The sequence below is a fragment of the Ipomoea triloba genome, chromosome 10, assembly GCF_003576645.1.
Source record: "Ipomoea triloba cultivar NCNSP0323 chromosome 10, ASM357664v1".
NCBI classification, from domain to species: Eukaryota; Viridiplantae; Streptophyta; class Magnoliopsida; order Solanales; family Convolvulaceae; genus Ipomoea; species Ipomoea triloba.
The window spans coordinates 19,353,723-19,376,453 of record NC_044925.1 but is presented as its reverse complement, the minus strand read 5'-3'; the positions used below and the strand labels follow the sequence as shown (position 1 = coordinate 19,376,453).

The 22,731-nt window shown below is 33.2% G+C and overlaps 2 protein-coding genes across 2 annotated transcripts; both read left to right on the top strand.

Annotated features, from left to right (window-relative positions):
* Positions 1-8,116: 8,116 nt before the first annotated feature.
* Positions 8,117-11,108, top strand: LOC116033597 (subtilisin-like protease SBT5.4). The gene is made up of 8 exons (XM_031276348.1): positions 8,117-8,191; positions 8,300-8,409; positions 8,531-8,628; positions 8,718-8,885; positions 9,421-9,529; positions 9,621-10,158; positions 10,682-10,785; positions 10,859-11,108. The coding sequence occupies exons 1-8, from the start codon at positions 8,117-8,119 to the stop codon at positions 11,106-11,108; spliced, it is 1,452 nt and encodes a 483-aa protein (XP_031132208.1).
* A 4,078-nt stretch (positions 11,109-15,186) lies between these two features.
* LOC116033509 (subtilisin-like protease SBT5.4) lies at positions 15,187-20,342 on the top strand. Its single transcript, XM_031276254.1, has 11 exons — positions 15,187-15,261; positions 15,370-15,479; positions 15,601-15,698; positions 15,788-15,955; positions 16,491-16,599; positions 16,691-17,228; positions 17,752-17,855; positions 17,929-18,174; positions 18,710-18,824; positions 18,923-19,136; positions 19,804-20,342. The coding sequence occupies exons 1-11, from the start codon at positions 15,187-15,189 to the stop codon at positions 20,340-20,342; spliced, it is 2,316 nt and encodes a 771-aa protein (XP_031132114.1).
* Positions 20,343-22,731: the final 2,389 nt, after the last annotated feature.

Genomic DNA, 22,731 nt, shown 5'->3' with positions numbered 1-22,731 from the left:
AAGCCAAACATGAGAAACCCGGAAAACATAAATCATTTTTCGGGTTTCCAAACACAACCTTAGGGTGTGTTTGGATACCCGGAATCCGGATTTTTGGTGTTTGGGAGAGACTATGAAAATATGGTCAAAGGAAAATAACACTTGGGTTAATGAAAAATGAGCCCCATTTGGAAGAAAATGACTTCCCCATTTTTAGGGGGAAGTCATTTTCCAGCCTCTCACATCTCGCTCCTCTATATCTCTGGACTCCTCTCCGCTTCTCACTATCGTCTTCATTTGCTCTCTTGGCTCAGCTGTTCTTCTTCTTCTTACCATCTTCCTCCATCAAGGTATTTTTCTTTTTTCTCTTTTTTTTTCCTTGTAATTTGTATGTATTATTTTCTCAGATCTGAACACATTTACCTATTTCTAAGCAAAAATGAGAGGGATTTTGCAACCAATCCGTCGGACTGGTTTGCAAAACCAGTCCTGGGATTGGTTTCTGGTTTCTCACAAACCAGTCCCTGGGACTGGCTGGGACTAGTTTGCAAAACCAGTCCAGGGACTGGTTTCTCGCAAACCAGTCTACCCACTGGTTTCAGTGGGTAGACTGATTTCCAATTTTGGGGATTTTTTTAGGGTATTGTTTAATTATGTTTTTGAGATATTGTTAATGTGATTTTTTTGTTATAAATAAATAATTTGTAACAATTGTGATATTATTCATATATTTTTCTGTTTTCATATACTTATATCTAAAATCTGTACTATATATACATATATACATCGAACACTATATATGGGGTGGGGGTGGAGTGAGTGGGGGCAGTTGCCCCTATTGATCCACCAATGGTTGGAGGGAATTGCAATTCCCTCCAAATGATGAATTGCAATTCAATGGAGAGGAGGGACAATTTTGTTGGTGTAAAGACAATTTTGCCCCTCCTCCCATACACTTTGTTTAAAAAAAGAAAATTGAAAGAATTATTATTATTATCATCATTATTATTATTATTATTATTATTATTATTATTATTAAAGAATTATTATTATTATTATTATTATTATTATACAACATAAGGACATTTTAGTCATTTTGTCATTTCTTATCTTTCAATTATCTGTACTCCTATTTCTGCATACCAAACATTGTAATTTCAATTCCTACTTTATTCATTGAATTGTAATTCCACCGGATTACAATCCCCCCCCCCCCCTCCCCCCCAATTGCCCCCTCCCAACTAAACATCCTGTAATTTTCTTATTTCATTTTACAAATTTAATTTTTAAATAAAAATTTGTATGCACTAATACTAAATATGTAAAAGGAAACAAAATTTAATAAAAGCATATTACTAAATAAATTACAACTATTTCAATCATTTTAATCTATAGTTTGCTTACAAAACAAAATACGTAATAATAATAATATTAACAACAACAACAACAACATTATTATTATTATTATTATTATTATTATTATTATGGAGTAATACAAGTGACACAAAGCGGGAAACATGATAAGTGGTGTGAAGGAAACTGCTAGCCGGCAAAAAGAAATATGCAGGAAGCTGGTATGCGTAGCACGATTAACCATTGTCTACCCATACTTTTTAAATTTCTCCGATTGGAGAATTCCCAATTTTTCTTTCTCCAACTATAATGAAAAATGGAAAAATGGAAGAATAAAACAAGGTTGGAGAATTGATTTTAGTAAACAAGTTTAGATTAGAAAAATATAAAATTGGATTGGAAAAACAAAAGAATTGGAGGAGTGGGAGAATGAAAATTGGAAAACTTGTTTACTAAAATCAATTCTCCAACCTTGCTCCAAACTTGAACAACACAATATAATTTGTCATTTGAAAATAGATTTCTACTAGACAGATTCATAAATTTTACACTTTCAACCAAACTCCTTGATGTGGCAAGCTTGAATATGACATCTTCATTTTTAAGTGAGAGAAATTATTGACATATAAGGTTAGCCTTATAAAAACATTACCTAACATTATCCAGACCCCAAACTATTTTGTTGTGGTTGATATATCTTGATGATTTTTTTGTGGTAACTTTTATAAGAGAGAGATATACAGTCCATGCCTCCCTGTTACTGCAACAAAACTAAATAACGATTTTTTCATACATTTTACTAGATTGATTTTCGCTTGTGGTCGGAATTTTTAATTTCAAGTAATAAATTAATGAAGTATTCACTGATATGTAACGTTTAAAACCTTTCCTTTTAGGTATTGAAATATTCACTACTAAAAAATTTATAGTATAATAGTTCATATTTCATAACCTTTTAGATAGTCCGTTTTGTGCATGCTAATAATGTTAGACTTAATTTATCATATAGGAACTTAATACGTGATAATTAGGATCGTATTTAAAATACTAACCTCCAGCCATAGCTTCCAGTTGATGAAGGTTGTGTAGTCACGGGACTGTTGTAGAGTAACAATATAGTTTTTCTCACTTTCTCAACCCTCTCTTGATGGTGTAGAGAATGAATGATCAAGCAGTGAGAGGACCAAAAGGGCTCTATTTATACTAACCATATGCTATCAATATGGTAATGTACCCCTTCCCTAATTACACTTCCAATCACCATTCAGTATTTACCTTAATTAACAGAAGCTTGTATGGGAGTAATGCACCAAATAATATATTACATTAATTATTATAATTACTACCTATATTATAATAATGTAATAGTGGTAAGTGTTACATTCTCCCACTTGGTGCAAAACTCCATAACCCTAAAACTAGAAAACACCAGCCATAGTGATATGTCCTCCTTAAAACGAGTAGCATCCATTATGATTAAATGCAAACTAACTTTGGACACTTAATTTTGGGAAACTTAAGAATTTCATTAAAATTGAATACTGAATGTATATACAAATTACAAAGTGGGCGAAAGTCCCATTTCTTTAACAAGATCATTGAATTTAAATAGAGGCATGCCTTTAGTCAAGGGATCTGCTAACATCAACTCAGTACTAATGTGTTCAACGATTACAACTTTATTCTTGACACGCTCCCTAATAGCTAAGAATTTGATGTTGAGGTGCTTACTTCGACTCCCACTTTTGTCATTCTTAGCCAGGAAAACTGCAGCTGAGTTGTCACAATAGACCTTCAATAGCTTAGATATGGAGTTCATGACTCTAAGCCTAGAGATGAAATTATTGATGTAATATGTAAGGGTGATTCTTGTTTAGAGAAGATCATATCAATCCTAGCATATTAATATTCATCAGTTTATTGAATATCTATATGGGTTGTGTTCATCAGTTTATTGAATTTATTAGTTTTTTTTTTTTTTTTTAGCATTCATCAGTTTAAGAGTAGTTTTTTTTTTTGGGTGTTTGGTATTGGATTCTTTGTCACCCCTCAAACAAAGGGCATGATGTTACAGAATATCGCTTTGGCTCCTTGCAATCAAATGCCTTCCTTTCAGATGATCAACATTTCTGGCCTTTATAAATCAACTTTAAACATTCATTGCCACAATTTTATAAGGATTATGTAAATATTTTTGTTAGTAATTTTTTTTTTTGTAGATCAAGCTACAAGAATTAAAAATTTTCACCATCTTACTTTAAAATATAAGCATGTTCATTTTTCAAAGAAGGCTAGGTCAGCTTATTCATAATAATCAATAAATAAAAATAATTTTAATGTCCCTTTAAAAAACATATTTTAATGCATGACATACAAAGTGACGAGAAATTTTTGCTAAAAATTTTGGTCTCTATAGTTTTAACTTTTTGTTTTAGGTCTATTTTAGTAACTTCTCTAAGATAGAGTCGTGAGATTCAAATATTTTGTATTATCGTTTTTAACTTATATAATGTGATCAAGAGTTCATTGTACAACTAAGATACCAGTTGATTACACAACAAGGTAGACCCACAACTTCCTACACTATAATCTCATTGCATGATGCTTCACTCTGTGCTATCACCAATAAGATAATTGAACATGACACACTACCCATACAGAAGAAGAGGATATGTAACGAAGATGAAGACAATGGTGACGCTACCAAGAAGAGAATTAAGAAGATTTAGAGAAATTTCAATCAAATGTAGTATTTATTTAGACTATTATTGTTAGATTAGGGTAAGTATTTAGACTAGCATTTTTACAAAGTTACAAACAATTATATTAGGAGTTAATTACATAAATGGTCTTTCGACTATTGACTTTTACCAATTTTTATCATCTGACTTTTAATTTTACCAAAGTTGGTCCCTTAAGTATTGATTTTGTACCAATTTTGGTCCTTCTGTTAAATATATTTAAATAGGTGTTCAAATTGAGGGCAAACATGTAAAACTATATATTTTAACCTTTTTTCTTCACTTTGTTTCCCCTCCTAGTGGTGCCCTTTTATACCATTTTTGCTATCAAATAATAATTAAAAAAATACCTAATACAACAATAAAATATACAATAACACTCCACATCCAGTTAGAGAATTTACAAAACAAAAAAAAAAAAAAATTTATTACGGAGTATATATTACATTGCAGTAAACCAAAAAAAAAGTCAAAAATAAAATACATAAATTTTTTTTGATTACTTGAAACAATTTAACATAAAATGTAAAAAATAAATATATTGACTCACATTGTTCCGTATATAATCTTGCGATGGAGGAGGAAAAACAAAGTGAAGAAGAAATGTTAAAATATTTGGTTTTACATTTTTGCCCTCAATTTTAACACCAATTTAACATAGATTTAACAAAAGGATCAAAATTAGAACAAAATCAATAGTTAAGAGACCAACTTTGGTAAAATTAAAAGTCGATGACAAAAATTGGTAAAAGTCAATAGTCGAAAGACTATTTCTGGAATTAACTCATTATATTAGTGATAATTACAATCAATTTTGACTATATTATTTTGCATTCGTAAACATAGAATTACATATTTAAATAAATAAATTCAATATTTAATTTTCTATGTATGAACAAATCCAATATAATCTTGCATTGATATAGTTTAAAGTATTTATTTAAAAATAAACATTGGGCATTATCCCAATCGTGCAACGCGCGTGAAAAACTAGTTCAATCAAAAACGTAAACATATATGCATGCATTTCATACAAGCTAGCTAGTAATAGTTTCATAAAAATAAGATCAGAACACTTTTAAGAGGGAGAAATTACTACGTATAAGGTTAGTCTTATAAAAACATTACCCGAACCACATACTTTTTTTTGTCGTGGTTGATATATCTTGATGATTTTTTTATTTTTATTTTTGTGGTAATTTTTATAAGAGATATATGGTTAACACATTCATGCATGTTACTGCAACTGAACCAAACAACGGCTTTTTCATTATATTGGTTGGTTTTGTTAGATTGATTTTTGCTTGTTGTCAGAATCTTTTAATTTTAAGGAATACATTGATGAAATATTCAATGATCTGCAATGTTTAAAACCTTTCCTTTTAGGTATTTAAATATTCATTGCTGAAAAAATTACAGTTTAATATAGTTCATATTTCAATATTTCATAACCCAGCTTTAAGAATGGTAAATTTCTCGTACAATCAGATGTCTACTACATCTTTTTATATTATTTACTTATCATTTTATTAAAATCATGATATAAAAAATAATTTAATTGTAGATTATATTTGAATTAAATATCTATGAATGTTAAATCATATGTGTGTATATATAATTCATATATTATTTGTGTATGCTAGCTTAGTATTATAGATATATACTAGTATTTTCATCTGTGCGTTGCACGGAATGGATTTGTTATATATAATATATTTAGATCGATATACAATTGTGTAAATTATAACATCAAATATTATATAGTGCAATTGAAGAATTAAGTTGGATCGATTATGTTTTCTGATGCTATCATTGCTTGAATTTGAGCAAATACTTGTCTAATTAATAGTCAACGTGTAGATATACGCATCCGGTGCTGAAACTTAGACATTTTATATATCAATATTTAAGATTTGTATTAATTGGACAAATTATCTCGTTGTCTAGCAACTCAGTTATAAAAATTAATTGTACGGAAGATATATTTTATATGTAGATATATAGCAATTTTGTCATCTTTGTATAAAAAGAAAACATAATAACTGTTTTGAATTACACATTATGGAAAATATCTTTGTAGACGACATTAGTAGTAGTAACACAATTTTGTCCATCCTAGTCTAGAGCTAAAACCTTTCGGCCATCAGGATGAGTGACTCAGAAAAAAGCCACGTACAATTGACCCTTTTTAAACATAATATTTTCATTATTAAATACTTAAATTGTCATGAAGGCGGTAACTGACTTTGGTGAAAAAAACTCTTCCAACAATCAATCGTGCTCTAGTCTTGCGTACATCATTTATATTTATGACGTAAAATTTAAGAATGTTGTACGTGGGTGTACTGTATACTTTACAAAGTTGTACTTGTACATGTGTGTATATAAAATAAAATATAATAAGGTATAATTTTATAAAATATATGACAACATTATTAGTCATGATATTGTAGAAAATTTCTCATATACACAAAACAAGTACTAATTCATTATCATTTTATTTTTTTTAATTATCATTTTGCCAATGACCTTGTGGTCTAGTGGCATCCGGTGTCCATGGACTCACTACTGTTTCAGTAGGTTGAGAAAGTAGCTATGAACATGTACTACATGAAAATCTATCTTTCAACAAATCAATCAAAATAATAAAACAGGTACTACATGAAAATCTATCTTTCAACAAATCAATCAAAATAATAAAAACCATATTCTGTTCATATTTCATAATCTATTCCATCAATTATGGAATAAAATTCCTAATTCGTTAAATTAAAGACAATGACCAACTAAACACGCCACAATAATTAACTTATAAGTAAATCTAACAGTAATGGTTCTACTCCTATAAAAATAAGTGCAACACCCTTTTAGTGGGCAAGAATTAGATACAAGTGTTAACGAGTAGCAACCATGAGATTAAGTATGTATGTGTTTCATTTTCCCGTTAGTTTTTGCATTATTTCTTGGACCTGCATTTTCCATAAAAAAGGAAACATATATATGCATGCATGCATTTCATACAAGCAAGCTAGTAATACTTTCAAAAAAATAAGGTTAGCCTTATAAAATCATTACCTTGGCCCCAAATTATTTTGGTGTGGTTGATATATCTTGATGATTTTTTTGTTGGTAACTTTTATAGGAGAGATATACCGTCCACACCTCCATGTTACTGCAATAGAACCAAACAACGACTTTTTCATTCATTTTGTTAGATTGATTTCAGCTTGTGGTCGGAATCTTTAATTTTAAGTAATACATTAATGAAATATTCACTGATATGTAACGTTTAAAACCTTTCCTTTTTAAGTACTGAAATATTCTATACTAAAAGAAAATAGTTCATATTTTATAACCTTTAAAAATGGTAAATTTTTTATTGTACAAATCAGATTTATTGACAAAGTAAACCAAGCCATTCAAAAAGAGTTTATCACCCAACATATACATAGGGGTACATGCATTTGGTTCAAATATTATAATTAAAATCATATTGAAATCACATACGTGATAATGAGATTATCTCTTTGTTTGAAGTAAATATGATTTAGAATCAAAATAAATAAACAAATAACATAAAATAACAAATACTTCTAAAGCAAATAATAAATTAATATATATATATATATATATATATATATATATATATATATATATATATATATATATATATATATATCCTTAAAGAGTCTTTCTATCATTTGAAAATTATGCAATATATATCCATTCCTTAAATTACAAAATACTGAAAAGGAATTCATGAAATCTATCCTTTTTTGGGGTGCTACATGAAAATCTTCCTTAAACAAATCAATCAATCATCAATACAATAAAACTGATATGGTATTCATATTTCATAATCTATTCCATCAATTGTGGAATAAAATTCCTAATCTGTTAAATTAAAGATGATGGCCAACCAAACATGCCACAATAATTAACTTATAAGTCAATCTAACAGTATTGGTTCTACTCCTATAAAAAGAAGCCCAACACTCTTTTAGTGGGCAAGAATTAGACAAAAGTGTTAAAGAGTAGCAACCATGAGATCAAGCCTATGTTTCATTCTCCCATTAGTTTTTGCACTGTTTCTTAGACCTGCATTTTCCATCAAAAAGGTAAACATATATGCATGCATTTCATACAATCTAACCAAGCTAGTAATACATACTTTCATGTTAATTTAATTGCTTTTTTTTTTTTTTTTTTTGAAATGTTGAAAATAGTCATATGTGGTGTACTTGGGTGGCCATTCACATGGAAAGCATCCCTCATCCGTTGATCTTGACAGAGTAACACATTCTCATCAAGAGCTGCTTGGATCATACATTGGAAGGTATATTATATTTTATTGTAGAAACTTCAAAATATTTGTGTTTTGGTTGCTTTTTCGTGTTCTACATGTTCTGATTCTTTGGTCGGTCCAATGTGTTCTTGCATAACCTAAACCATGAAAGTTTGGACAATGCGAGAGATGCAATTTTCTACTCATACACCAGACACATCAATGGCTTTGCTGCTGTGCTCGAGGAAGAACAGGCTGCTGAGATTGCCAGTAAGCAGTATTATTAATTTGATGTTTGTATGGTTTTTGGGATTAATTGGGATTTTGTTCTTAAGTGCATCAAATATGGTAATGTGCAGAGAATCCCCAGGTGGTATCGGTGTTCTTGAACAGGGCAAGACAATTGCACACAACCAGATCATGGGACTTTCTTGGACTGGAAAGTGATGGTGGCAAAATCCACAAGCATTCAATATGGAAACAGGCCAGGTTTGGAGAAGATACCATCATTGGTAATCTTGATAGCGGTATGTATCCTCAACTCTCTCTAGATAAATTGTTGGGCAGAGACCGATAAAGGCCAAGTCTAGTATCAATAGCCGGGGGTAGGGCCCGGTTTTTTTTATTTGCGTGACCCTGTGCTGATAAATGAGTTAGGCCTTATCAAAGTATAAATAAACTGAAAATTGAAGAAAAGTGATTCACGTGAATATTACGAAATAGAATTTTTTTTTGAATAATACACAGTAGAATTTAGACCAGTCATAAAAACATAATTTTAAGCCCGTATAATCACAAATACATATACTAATTATTGGGCCAGGACAGTCATAAAAACATAATTTTAAGCCCATATAATCACAAATACATATACTAATTATTGGGTCAGGACTGGACTAGGGGCCCCCAAAATTTTGGGGCACCCTAAAATCTGGCATTGGCCGAGGGATTGTTGTAGCAGAGGCCCCAAGTCTGGTACCTGTGTTTGGTGTAACTTTTGGCATAGTAGTAAGTGCTTGATTGTAACACTATTAGTCATGTTTTGATGGTTTGTTGGAGCAGGAGTATGGCCTGAATCAAAAAGCTTTAGTGACGAAGGATTCGGACCAATTCCCGAAAGATGGAAAGGAATTTGCCAGAATGAGAATGACAAAAGTTTTCATTGTAACAGGTCTTGTTCTGATTCTTTTCCTGGGATATTCTCATTCTATCTGAAATTTAAGTTCTGAACTTGTTCTGTTTTCATCATTTGGATAACAAAGGAAACTCATAGGAGCAAGGTACTTTATCGAAGGCTATTCCGCTGTTGCTGGCCCTCTTAATTCCAGTTTCTTCACCCCACGGGATGTTAATGGCCATGGCTCCCACACCTTATCAACAGCCGGTGGCAATTTCGTCCACGGGGCGAATGTTTTCGGGTTTGGCAATGGAACAGCAAAGGGTGGGTCTCCCAAGGCCCGGGTAGCCGCTTATAAGGTTTGCTGGCCTCCCGTCGCCCCAGACCAAGAATGCTTCGATGCAGACATCCTGGCTGGTTTCGATCGAGCAATCGAGGATGGTGTTGATGTGCTATCTGTATCCCTGGGAGGAGACCCTCTGCCATATTTTCAAGACGGTATAGCCATTGGGTCCTTTCATGCTGTAAAGAATGGCATAGTTGTGGTTGCCTCGGCTGGTAATTCTGGACCTGCCCCTGGCTCTGTCACTAATGTTGCACCCTGGGTGATCACTGTTGGGGCAAACACCATGGACCGACAGTTTCAGCGTAATGTAGTCTTAGGAAACAAAAAACACTACACAGTAAGTTTCTGTTCTTTAATTTAATTTCCCTGTGTCTCCAAGAGGGCTGAATTTAGGACGTGCAAGATGTGCAATAACACAGGGCCCCAAAATTTTCGGGACCCTTAGTCCAGTCTTGGTCTAAATTATTGTGTGGACCATAATAAAATGTACATTTTTAATGTACTAAATGTACATTATTTTTGTACTAAATGTGCATTATTTTTATACTATAAAAATAATGTATATTCCCTGAATACAATGTACATTATTTTTATATTGAATGTACATTATTTGATAGTATGCTACCATGGTCCACACAATAATGATTTTTTTTTTGAATACTACTAACTCTATTACAATAATGATTGAATAGTTAGTTTATGTATTTGTGATTATATTGACCCAAAATTAAATTTTTTACATTTTTCTCTTTGCAATTTTTCTTACTTATTTACTAGCACAGGGCCACGCAAATAAAAGAATCGGACCCTGGTCTCCAATGTTGTTTCAGTATTGAATTATGCAGTATATTTGTTTGTAGGGCGAAAGTGTTGCGCCGCAAGAGCTTGAAACCGGGAAGTTCTATCCACTTCTTTCTGCTGAATCTGCTAGGATTGAGAACACAACCAGTTCTAGCCAAGATGCGTAAGGACAAAAACCTGTTAGAATTTAAGTAACATACTTAGTTACTTCACTTGCTAACTTATAAGTTGTGCAGTCTGCTTTGTAAGCGTGGAACTCTGGACCCGAAAAAGGTGAAGGGAAAAATTTTGGTTTGCCTGCGAGGAGATAATGACAGAATTGAGAAGAGCCACGAAGCTGCTTTGGCGGGTGCTGTGGGAATGATTCTTGCAAACGATGAGGATTCTGGGAATGAGATTATTGCTGATGCACACTTTCTCCCAGCTACACATGTCACCTACTCAGCTGGACTTGCAATCTTTGATTACATCAATAAAACCAAGTAAGATCTCAAGCAATGTTGCAGAAAGCGTTAGACGTTAGTTGAACACACGGGGAATGCCTAGCACCTAATGTGCCTAGGCGTGGCCTTAACCTCTGGGTAATTAATCAAGTATATCTCCTCCATTTTTCCCACTTAGGCAAGTTGTTAGATTGTTAATAATCTACAAACTAGTCAATTACATATTGAGTACATTGTTAATAATAGGGAGTGGGTCCAAGCCTGTGGAGGCATATGTTGACTCTTGACTCTTTGTGCTTCAGTAGGTTGAGGAAGTAGCTATGAACAGATACTACATTGTAATAGAGTTATAGAACTAAAAAAAAAACATATTGAGTATATGTGGAAGGAATATAGAAGATGAGCAACCAGTTTGGCTGAGTTAGACGCCCAATTTGGCGTCTAGTCGGTCAATTAGTTGGCTGGCTTACTAAGCCTAGGTGGATTTTNAAAAAAAAAAAAAAATTTATTACGGAGTATATATTACATTGCAGTAAACCAAAAAAAAAGTCAAAAATAAAATACATAAATTTTTTTTGATTACTTGAAACAATTTAACATAAAATGTAAAAAATAAATATATTGACTCACATTGTTCCGTATATAATCTTGCGATGGAGGAGGAAAAACAAAGTGAAGAAGAAATGTTAAAATATTTGGTTTTACATTTTTGCCCTCAATTTTAACACCAATTTAACATAGATTTAACAAAAGGATCAAAATTAGAACAAAATCAATAGTTAAGAGACCAACTTTGGTAAAATTAAAAGTCGATGACAAAAATTGGTAAAAGTCAATAGTCGAAAGACTATTTCTGGAATTAACTCATTATATTAGTGATAATTACAATCAATTTTGACTATATTATTTTGCATTCGTAAACATAGAATTACATATTTAAATAAATAAATTCAATATTTAATTTTCTATGTATGAACAAATCCAATATAATCTTGCATTGATATAGTTTAAAGTATTTATTTAAAAATAAACATTGGGCATTATCCCAATCGTGCAACGCGCGTGAAAAACTAGTTCAATCAAAAACGTAAACATATATGCATGCATTTCATACAAGCTAGCTAGTAATAGTTTCATAAAAATAAGATCAGAACACTTTTAAGAGGGAGAAATTACTACGTATAAGGTTAGTCTTATAAAAACATTACCCGAACCACATACTTTTTTTTGTCGTGGTTGATATATCTTGATGATTTTTTTATTTTTATTTTTGTGGTAATTTTTATAAGAGATATATGGTTAACACATTCATGCATGTTACTGCAACTGAACCAAACAACGGCTTTTTCATTATATTGGTTGGTTTTGTTAGATTGATTTTTGCTTGTTGTCAGAATCTTTTAATTTTAAGGAATACATTGATGAAATATTCAATGATCTGCAATGTTTAAAACCTTTCCTTTTAGGTATTTAAATATTCATTGCTGAAAAAATTACAGTTTAATATAGTTCATATTTCAATATTTCATAACCCAGCTTTAAGAATGGTAAATTTCTCGTACAATCAGATGTCTACTACATCTTTTTATATTATTTACTTATCATTTTATTAAAATCATGATATAAAAAATAATTTAATTGTAGATTATATTTGAATTAAATATCTATGAATGTTAAATCATATGTGTGTATATATAATTCATATATTATTTGTGTATGCTAGCTTAGTATTATAGATATATACTAGTATTTTCATCTGTGCGTTGCACGGAATGGATTTGTTATATATAATATATTTAGATCGATATACAATTGTGTAAATTATAACATCAAATATTATATAGTGCAATTGAAGAATTAAGTTGGATCGATTATGTTTTCTGATGCTATCATTGCTTGAATTTGAGCAAATACTTGTCTAATTAATAGTCAACGTGTAGATATACGCATCCGGTGCTGAAACTTAGACATTTTATATATCAATATTTAAGATTTGTATTAATTGGACAAATTATCTCGTTGTCTAGCAACTCAGTTATAAAAATTAATTGTACGGAAGATATATTTTATATGTAGATATATAGCAATTTTGTCATCTTTGTATAAAAAGAAAACATAATAACTGTTTTGAATTACACATTATGGAAAATATCTTTGTAGACGACATTAGTAGTAGTAACACAATTTTGTCCATCCTAGTCTAGAGCTAAAACCTTTCGGCCATCAGGATGAGTGACTCAGAAAAAAGCCACGTACAATTGACCCTTTTTAAACATAATATTTTCATTATTAAATACTTAAATTGTCATGAAGGCGGTAACTGACTTTGGTGAAAAAAACTCTTCCAACAATCAATCGTGCTCTAGTCTTGCGTACATCATTTATATTTATGACGTAAAATTTAAGAATGTTGTACGTGGGTGTACTGTATACTTTACAAAGTTGTACTTGTACATGTGTGTATATAAAATAAAATATAATAAGGTATAATTTTATAAAATATATGACAACATTATTAGTCATGATATTGTAGAAAATTTCTCATATACACAAAACAAGTACTAATTCATTATCATTTTATTTTTTTTAATTATCATTTTGCCAATGACCTTGTGGTCTAGTGGCATCCGGTGTCCATGGACTCACTACTGTTTCAGTAGGTTGAGAAAGTAGCTATGAACATGTACTACATGAAAATCTATCTTTCAACAAATCAATCAAAATAATAAAACAGGTACTACATGAAAATCTATCTTTCAACAAATCAATCAAAATAATAAAAACCATATTCTGTTCATATTTCATAATCTATTCCATCAATTATGGAATAAAATTCCTAATTCGTTAAATTAAAGACAATGACCAACTAAACACGCCACAATAATTAACTTATAAGTAAATCTAACAGTAATGGTTCTACTCCTATAAAAATAAGTGCAACACCCTTTTAGTGGGCAAGAATTAGATACAAGTGTTAACGAGTAGCAACCATGAGATTAAGTATGTATGTGTTTCATTTTCCCGTTAGTTTTTGCATTATTTCTTGGACCTGCATTTTCCATAAAAAAGGAAACATATATATGCATGCATGCATTTCATACAAGCAAGCTAGTAATACTTTCAAAAAAATAAGGTTAGCCTTATAAAATCATTACCTTGGCCCCAAATTATTTTGGTGTGGTTGATATATCTTGATGATTTTTTTGTTGGTAACTTTTATAGGAGAGATATACCGTCCACACCTCCATGTTACTGCAATAGAACCAAACAACGACTTTTTCATTCATTTTGTTAGATTGATTTCAGCTTGTGGTCGGAATCTTTAATTTTAAGTAATACATTAATGAAATATTCACTGATATGTAACGTTTAAAACCTTTCCTTTTTAAGTACTGAAATATTCTATACTAAAAGAAAATAGTTCATATTTTATAACCTTTAAAAATGGTAAATTTTTTATTGTACAAATCAGATTTATTGACAAAGTAAACCAAGCCATTCAAAAAGAGTTTATCACCCAACATATACATAGGGGTACATGCATTTGGTTCAAATATTATAATTAAAATCATATTGAAATCACATACGTGATAATGAGATTATCTCTTTGTTTGAAGTAAATATGATTTAGAATCAAAATAAATAAACAAATAACATAAAATAACAAATACTTCTAAAGCAAATAATAAATTGATATATATATATATATATATATATATATATATATATATATATATATATATATATATATATATATCCTTAAAGAGTCTTTCTATCATTTGAAAATTATGCAATATATATCCATTCCTTAAATTACAAAATACTGAAAAGGAATTCATGAAATCTATCCTTTTTTGGGGTGCTACATGAAAATCTTCCTTAAACAAATCAATCAATCATCAATACAATAAAACTGATATGGTATTCATATTTCATAATCTATTCCATCAATTGTGGAATAAAATTCCTAATCTGTTAAATTAAAGATGATGGCCAACCAAACATGCCACAATAATTAACTTATAAGTCAATCTAACAGTATTGGTTCTACTCCTATAAAAAGAAGCCCAACACTCTTTTAGTGGGCAAGAATTAGACAAAAGTGTTAAAGAGTAGCAACCATGAGATCAAGCCTATGTTTCATTCTCCCATTAGTTTTTGCACTGTTTCTTAGACCTGCATTTTCCATCAAAAAGGTAAACATATATGCATGCATTTCATACAATCTAACCAAGCTAGTAATACATACTTTCATGTTAATTTAATTTTTTTTTTTTTTTTTTTTTTTGAAATGTTGAAAATAGTCATATGTGGTGTACTTGGGTGGCCATTCACATGGAAAGCATCCCTCATCCGTTGATCTTGACAGAGTAACACATTCTCATCAAGAGCTGCTTGGATCATACATTGGAAGGTATATTATATTTTATTGTAGAAACTTCAAAATATTTGTGTTTTGGTTGCTTTTTCGTGTTCTACATGTTCTGATTCTTTGGTCGGTCCAATGTGTTCTTGCATAACCTAAACCATGAAAGTTTGGACAATGCGAGAGATGCAATTTTCTACTCATACACCAGACACATCAATGGCTTTGCTGCTGTGCTCGAGGAAGAACAGGCTGCTGAGATTGCCAGTAAGCAGTATTATTAATTTGATGTTTGTATGGTTTTTGGGATTAATTGGGATTTTGTTCTTAAGTGCATCAAATATGGTAATGTGCAGAGAATCCCCAGGTGGTATCGGTGTTCTTGAACAGGGCAAGACAATTGCACACAACCAGATCATGGGACTTTCTTGGACTGGAAAGTGATGGTGGCAAAATCCACAAGCATTCAATATGGAAACAGGCCAGGTTTGGAGAAGATACCATCATTGGTAATCTTGATAGCGGTATGTATCCTCAACTCTCTCTAGATAAATTGTTGGGCAGAGACCGATAAAGGCCAAGTCTAGTATCAATAGCCGGGGGTAGGGCCCGGTTTTTTTTATTTGCGTGACCCTGTGCTGATAAATGAGTTAGGCCTTATCAAAGTATAAATAAACTGAAAATTGAAGAAAAGTGATTCACGTGAATATTACGAAATAGAATTTTTTTTTGAATAATACACAGTAGAATTTAGACCAGTCATAAAAACATAATTTTAAGCCCGTATAATCACAAATACATATACTAATTATTGGGCCAGGACAGTCATAAAAACATAATTTTAAGCCCATATAATCACAAATACATATACTAATTATTGGGTCAGGACTGGACTAGGGGCCCCCAAAATTTTGGGGCACCCTAAAATCTGGCATTGGCCGAGGGATTGTTGTAGCAGAGGCCCCAAGTCTGGTACCTGTGTTTGGTGTAACTTTTGGCATAGTAGTAAGTGCTTGATTGTAACACTATTAGTCATGTTTTGATGGTTTGTTGGAGCAGGAGTATGGCCTGAATCAAAAAGCTTTAGTGACGAAGGATTCGGACCAATTCCCGAAAGATGGAAAGGAATTTGCCAGAATGAGAATGACAAAAGTTTTCATTGTAACAGGTCTTGTTCTGATTCTTTTCCTGGGATATTCTCATTCTATCTGAAATTTAAGTTCTGAACTTGTTCTGTTTTCATCATTTGGATAACAAAGGAAACTCATAGGAGCAAGGTACTTTATCGAAGGCTATTCCGCTGTTGCTGGCCCTCTTAATTCCAGTTTCTTCACCCCACGGGATGTTAATGGCCATGGCTCCCACACCTTATCAACAGCCGGTGGCAATTTCGTCCACGGGGCGAATGTTTTCGGGTTTGGCAATGGAACAGCAAAGGGTGGGTCTCCCAAGGCCCGGGTAGCCGCTTATAAGGTTTGCTGGCCTCCCGTCGCCCCAGACCAAGAATGCTTCGATGCAGACATCCTGGCTGGTTTCGATCGAGCAATCGAGGATGGTGTTGATGTGCTATCTGTATCCCTGGGAGGAGACCCTCTGCCATATTTTCAAGACGGTATAGCCATTGGGTCCTTTCATGCTGTAAAGAATGGCATAGTTGTGGTTGCCTCGGCTGGTAATTCTGGACCTGCCCCTGGCTCTGTCACTAATGTTGCACCCTGGGTGATCACTGTTGGGGCAAACACCATGGACCGACAGTTTCAGCGTAATGTAGTCTTAGGAAACAAAAAACACTACACAGTAAGTTTCTGTTCTTTAATTTAATTTCCCTGTGTCTCCAAGAGGGCTGAATTTAGGACGTGCAAGATGTGCAATAACACAGGGCCCCAAAATTTTCGGGACCCTTAGTCCAGTCTTGGTCTAAATTATTGTGTGGACCATAATAAAATGTACATTTTTAATGTACTAAATGTACATTATTTTTGTACTAAATGTGCATTATTTTTATACTATAAAAATAATGTATATTCCCTGAATACAATGTACATTATTTTTATATTGAATGTACATTATTTGATAGTATGCTACCATGGTCCACACAATAATGATTTTTTTTTTGAATACTACTAACTCTATTACAATAATGATTGAATAGTTAGTTTATGTATTTGTGATTATATTGACCCAAAATTAAATTTTTTACATTTTTCTCTTTGCAATTTTTCTTACTTATTTACTAGCACAGGGCCACGCAAATAAAAGAATCGGACCCTGGTCTCCAATGTTGTTTCAGTATTGAATTATGCAGTATATTTGTTTGTAGGGCGAAAGTGTTGCGCCGCAAGAGCTTGAAACCGGGAAGTTCTATCCACTTCTTTCTGCTGAATCTGCTAGGATTGAGAACACAACCAGTTCTAGCCAAGATGCGTAAGGACAAAAACCTGTTAGAATTTAAGTAACATACTTAGTTACTTCACTTGCTAACTTATAAGTTGTGCAGTCTGCTTTGTAAGCGTGGAACTCTGGACCCGAAAAAGGTGAAGGGAAAAATTTTGGTTTGCCTGCGAGGAGATAATGACAGAATTGAGAAGAGCCACGAAGCTGCTTTGGCGGGTGCTGTGGGAATGATTCTTGCAAACGATGAGGATTCTGGGAATGAGATTATTGCTGATGCACACTTTCTCCCAGCTACACATGTCACCTACTCAGCTGGACTTGCAATCTTTGATTACATCAATAAAACCAAGTAAGATCTCAAGCAATGTTGCAGAAAGCGTTAGACGTTAGTTGAACACACGGGGAATGCCTAGCACCTAATGTGCCTAGGCGTGGCCTTAACCTCTGGGTAATTAATCAAGTATATCTCCTCCATTTTTCCCACTTAGGCAAGTTGTTAGATTGTTAATAATCTACAAACTAGTCAATTACATATTGAGTACATTGTTAATAATAGGGAGTGGGTCCAAGCCTGTGGAGGCATATGTTGACTCTTGACTCTTTGTGCTTCAGTAGGTTGAGGAAGTAGCTATGAACAGATACTACATTGTAATAGAGTTATAGAACTAAAAAAAAAACATATTGAGTATATGTGGAAGGAATATAGAAGATGAGCAACCAGTTTGGCTGAGTTAGACGCCCAATTTGGCGTCTAGTCGGTCAATTAGTTGGCTGGCTTACTAAGCCTAGGTGGATTTTTACAACACTGATTTCAACTGTAGACTAATAGTAGGTATGGTCTGTTACATAATCTGTGATTAAATACTAATGTAACATGTAAGTAGGGATCCGATGGCTCACATTACTCATGCGAATACACTGTTGGGCGTGAAGCCAGCTCCAGTTATAGCAGCTTTCTCATCATTAGGCCCTAACACTATCAATCCAGAAATTCTCAAGGTTTGTTTGTTTTCCATGCAAATTAAATGGAGCTTTTTGATGTGTTTTTAGCCTCTTTGTGATGTAGTTTTAATATACTTTGGTTTCTTGTACCCCAGCCTGATATATCTTCCCCTGGAGTGAATGTGATAGCTGCCTTCAGTGAAGCCACAGGGCCATCTGGTATGCATTACGATAAGAGGATTGTTTCATTCAACTCGGAATCAGGGACTTCAATGTCATGCCCTCTTGTAGCTGGCGTTGTTGGCCTTCTCAAAACGCTCTATCCTTCATGGAGCCCTGCAGCAATCAGATCTGCTATTATGACCACCGGTATGCATTTCAAGATTTCAAAATTTCCCAGTAACCACAGCCAAGATAGTAAGAGATTCTTACTTGTAATCACAAGATCACAAGTTCGAATCCTTATCCTATTCATTTGAGTAGAACTTAGGTTGGTTTACTTCTTTGTGGTAGCGGTATTTATCTTCATCCAAAAAAGGGTTATGGGGTTTCCTTTGTCACCCCTATGATTTCAATATTTCAAGACAACCCTAGCCAAATTGGTTAGCTAACTTCATAATCACAATGTTAAAAGTTCGATTTCCAACTGGGTGGCCTATTGACCTTCCAACCCGCTAAGACCCGTGACCCGCAATATATATATATATATATATATATTTTATAAAAAATATATATTTATACTCATTTGCACACTTTGTGTACAAAGTATAATTAAAAAAAAATCAAAACAAAAAGCCCGCGGGGCCCACCAATCCGCGTGGGGCGGACTGGGGTCGTATGAATCCTAGCCCGCGGACCTAAGGGACTGGCCCGCAAAAGCCCGTCAAAAATTAGGTCCGCGGTGAGGACGGGCCTAATGGGATGGGGCGGGCTAGCCCGCTTTGACTGTATTATCTGATTTACTCATCAGTGCACACTTTTGGACAGTGACTGATAATTTCCTCAGCAACTAACATGCATTACCTTTTATTTACAGCAAGAGTAAGAGCCAACTCAGGGAAGGGGATTACAGATGCAAGCAGAGTGAGAGCAACCCCATTTGCATATGGAGCTGGACACATAAGGCCAACCCGCGCTGCAGATCCCGGCTTGGTCTATGACATGAACCTCACCGACTATGCGAATTTCCTTTGCGCCCAAGGCTACAACGACACTCATATCAAGACGTTTTTAGGGACAACGCCATATAAGTGCCCTGACCACATTAGTCTCTCCTCCTTGAACTATCCCTCAATCGCTATCCCTCTACTCAACGACACAGCCACTGTGACTAGAACTGTGAAAAACGTTGGCTCTCCAGCTACCTACACAGCTTCTGTTCGTATCCCGGTTGGATTCTCTGTCACTGTGGACCCCAATATTCTCGAGTTTAATAAGGTTGGCGAGGAGAAAACTTTCCAGGTTACTCTCAAGGCAACGGGGAAAACCGCTACCACTGATTATGCATTTGGGGTGTTAACATGGTCAGATAAGAAGCATCATGTGAGAAGTCCCATTGTTGTAAAAACAGCATAGATGAATGCCTCTACTGTCTATATACTAGCTTATTTTTGTACAATTTCATGAGCTTAATTGGTCTTGCAAATCTTGTAATTTACTATTGATTAGCAATAAAATTGGATTTTCCAAAGCTTCAAACTCTGCTTCCTTCTACCAAAACCAAATTGGCTTTTTAATGAGAGAACATGGTTGCAAGTTTATATACTACGTCAGTGTTTGGTAAATAGTTGATAGCTGATTGGATTAGTGAGTTTGCCTAGTTGATAGCATTAGTTGATTGTAGAAAAATGTTTGGTAAATTATCTATTAGCGGAGTTGATTACATGCAAAATAACTTTATCAACAAATTGATCGAAAAAACTGATTTGACCAATTTTTTGAATTTTAGCGTTTTGGGGCAATAAGATGGTACAGAAAGCTAATTAATAACATTCATATTAGTTGTTTAACCAAGTCAAACATCTAATAGTGGTCAAACAAGCCAAAATTGATTATAAGCTAGTCAAACAACTAATAATGGTCAAACAAGTCAAAATTAACTGATAAGCTAACTATGTTGTTAAACTGGGTCTACATATTTTAATAAGTTATTCATTTCAAAGTTTATACCATTGAGCTTGTTAATTAAGATTACAGAACTTCATGTCTAGTAGCAAAATAGATAACAATTTATCGAGTTTAATTTTGGAGCCCAATATGCACCCGTCACCTACTCCACAGTTAGTAGTGTAGTATAGTGACTAAGGTTGCTCTTCCATACCAAGGATCGAACTCTTACATTTAGTTAAGGATGAATGAGTCTATTTATTTCCTCTTGGAAACCCCAAAACCAATTCAACGTCAGCTTCAGTTATACACAAACCAATCCCATTAGAAAGATAGAGTGTACTGTTTCTAGGGTTGTAGTTTTGTACAAGCCAATACCTCAAATACACAATACTGTGCTCTAGAAGAAACAAAATAATGCACTCAAATAAAAAAAAAAAGTATGCATTCAACACTCCATACTCACTATAACTAATACTATCCCGGTATCCCCAAACAAAATGATTTATCACAAGAAAACAACCACTAAAACATCAGGAACTAATAAAATTTATAAAAACTAAAGTGATAAGTACTAAAAACATCTCAAAATTACGATCACACACCACAATCAAATCAATATATAGATACATACAAGACTCTACATAACTACTTCAAGTTAAAAGTACAGAATGCTACGGTATAGCTAAACACAAATAATAAAAACACTAACACAAACACAAAAGTTATATGATGATAAACCATTCTAAAAGGCAAAAATTACATTACTTTATCACTTTGTCGTACAGTATATATTACACACACTAGAATACATAGGATTATGCACTTGAAGCAAAGATTATATGTGCGTCTGAAGGCACAGAATTATGCACTGAAAGACAAAATAATGTGCACTCTACAAGGCAAAACAATGTGCACTAGAACGACTAAAAATATGCACTGAAAGGTACAAAATTGAGCTCTTGAGAGCACAAAATAATGCACTCAATGAAAAATTATGCATTGAACATTCTATGCTCACTTTAACATCTAAAAATTAATAAAATCATAACAACTAAATGATAAAAACTTAAAGCATCTGAAGATTACCATCATAAACCACAATAAAAACAGTAAGTACACGCACAACCAAAACTATTTCAAGTTAAAATTACAAAGTTACGATAATTTAATATCAAAACGAAGTTTACCTTGTTTATCTGAAGCTTGTTCTTGCGCTCGAGATACATTCTTGTCAGACAGACAGACACCATTGTAGTCGGTGTTGTTGTTTGTAGTTACGCAGAGGTGCAATGATTGATTCCGTCAAGCCCTCGATCGTCGTCTTCTTCTCCTCGCCTAAGAGTGATTGATATGCTTGCTCAAGAAGCAACGCCAAGTGAGTCGGTGTAGTGGAGAGAATGGAGAAGCGAGAGGGTAGACCTTAATGCTGTTTTACTTTTTTGCCCTGACACGATGCACATTATTATTAATTTTTTTTTGAATACTACTGACTCTATTACAATGCAGTATCTGTTCATAACTACTTTCTCAACCTATTGAAGCACAAGAATCAGTATATGCACATTTGTTATTAACGTTAACTTAATTATAGAATTGCCACCGCCTGTTTAATTAAGATCAAAGGCTGAGATCACCAATGGTCAATGGATCCAACGGTTGCAATTTCTGCGCATTTTTCGCCTAAGTAACCATTTGCACTTGATCCATTCACCTTACAATTATATATATAATTGCGTGTTGGTCCCGATGGGTTACTAAGTGAGTCTAGAGGGGGGGGGGGGTGAATAGACTCATTAGAGTTTTTTAAAAAAAAAAAATTCTTCACAAGTGATTATCCTTTTGAGATAACACTTGG

Coding starts and splice junctions, on each gene's coding strand:
- LOC116033509 (XM_031276254.1), top strand. CDS start 15,187: ATGAGATCAAGCCTATGTTTCATTCTCCCATTAGTTTTTGCACTGTTT. Junction 15,480..15,600: donor CTTGGATCATACATTGGAAG/GTATATTATATT, acceptor AAACCATGAAAG/TTTGGACAATGCGAGAGATG. Junction 15,699..15,787: donor ACAGGCTGCTGAGATTGCCA/GTAAGCAGTATT, acceptor GGTAATGTGCAG/AGAATCCCCAGGTGGTATCG.
- LOC116033597 (XM_031276348.1), top strand. CDS start 8,117: ATGAGATCAAGCCTATGTTTCATTCTCCCATTAGTTTTTGCACTGTTT. Junction 8,886..9,420: donor CATTGGTAATCTTGATAGCG/GTATGTATCCTC, acceptor TTGTTGGAGCAG/GAGTATGGCCTGAATCAAAA. Junction 10,159..10,681: donor GAAACAAAAAACACTACACA/GTAAGTTTCTGT, acceptor ATTTGTTTGTAG/GGCGAAAGTGTTGCGCCGCA.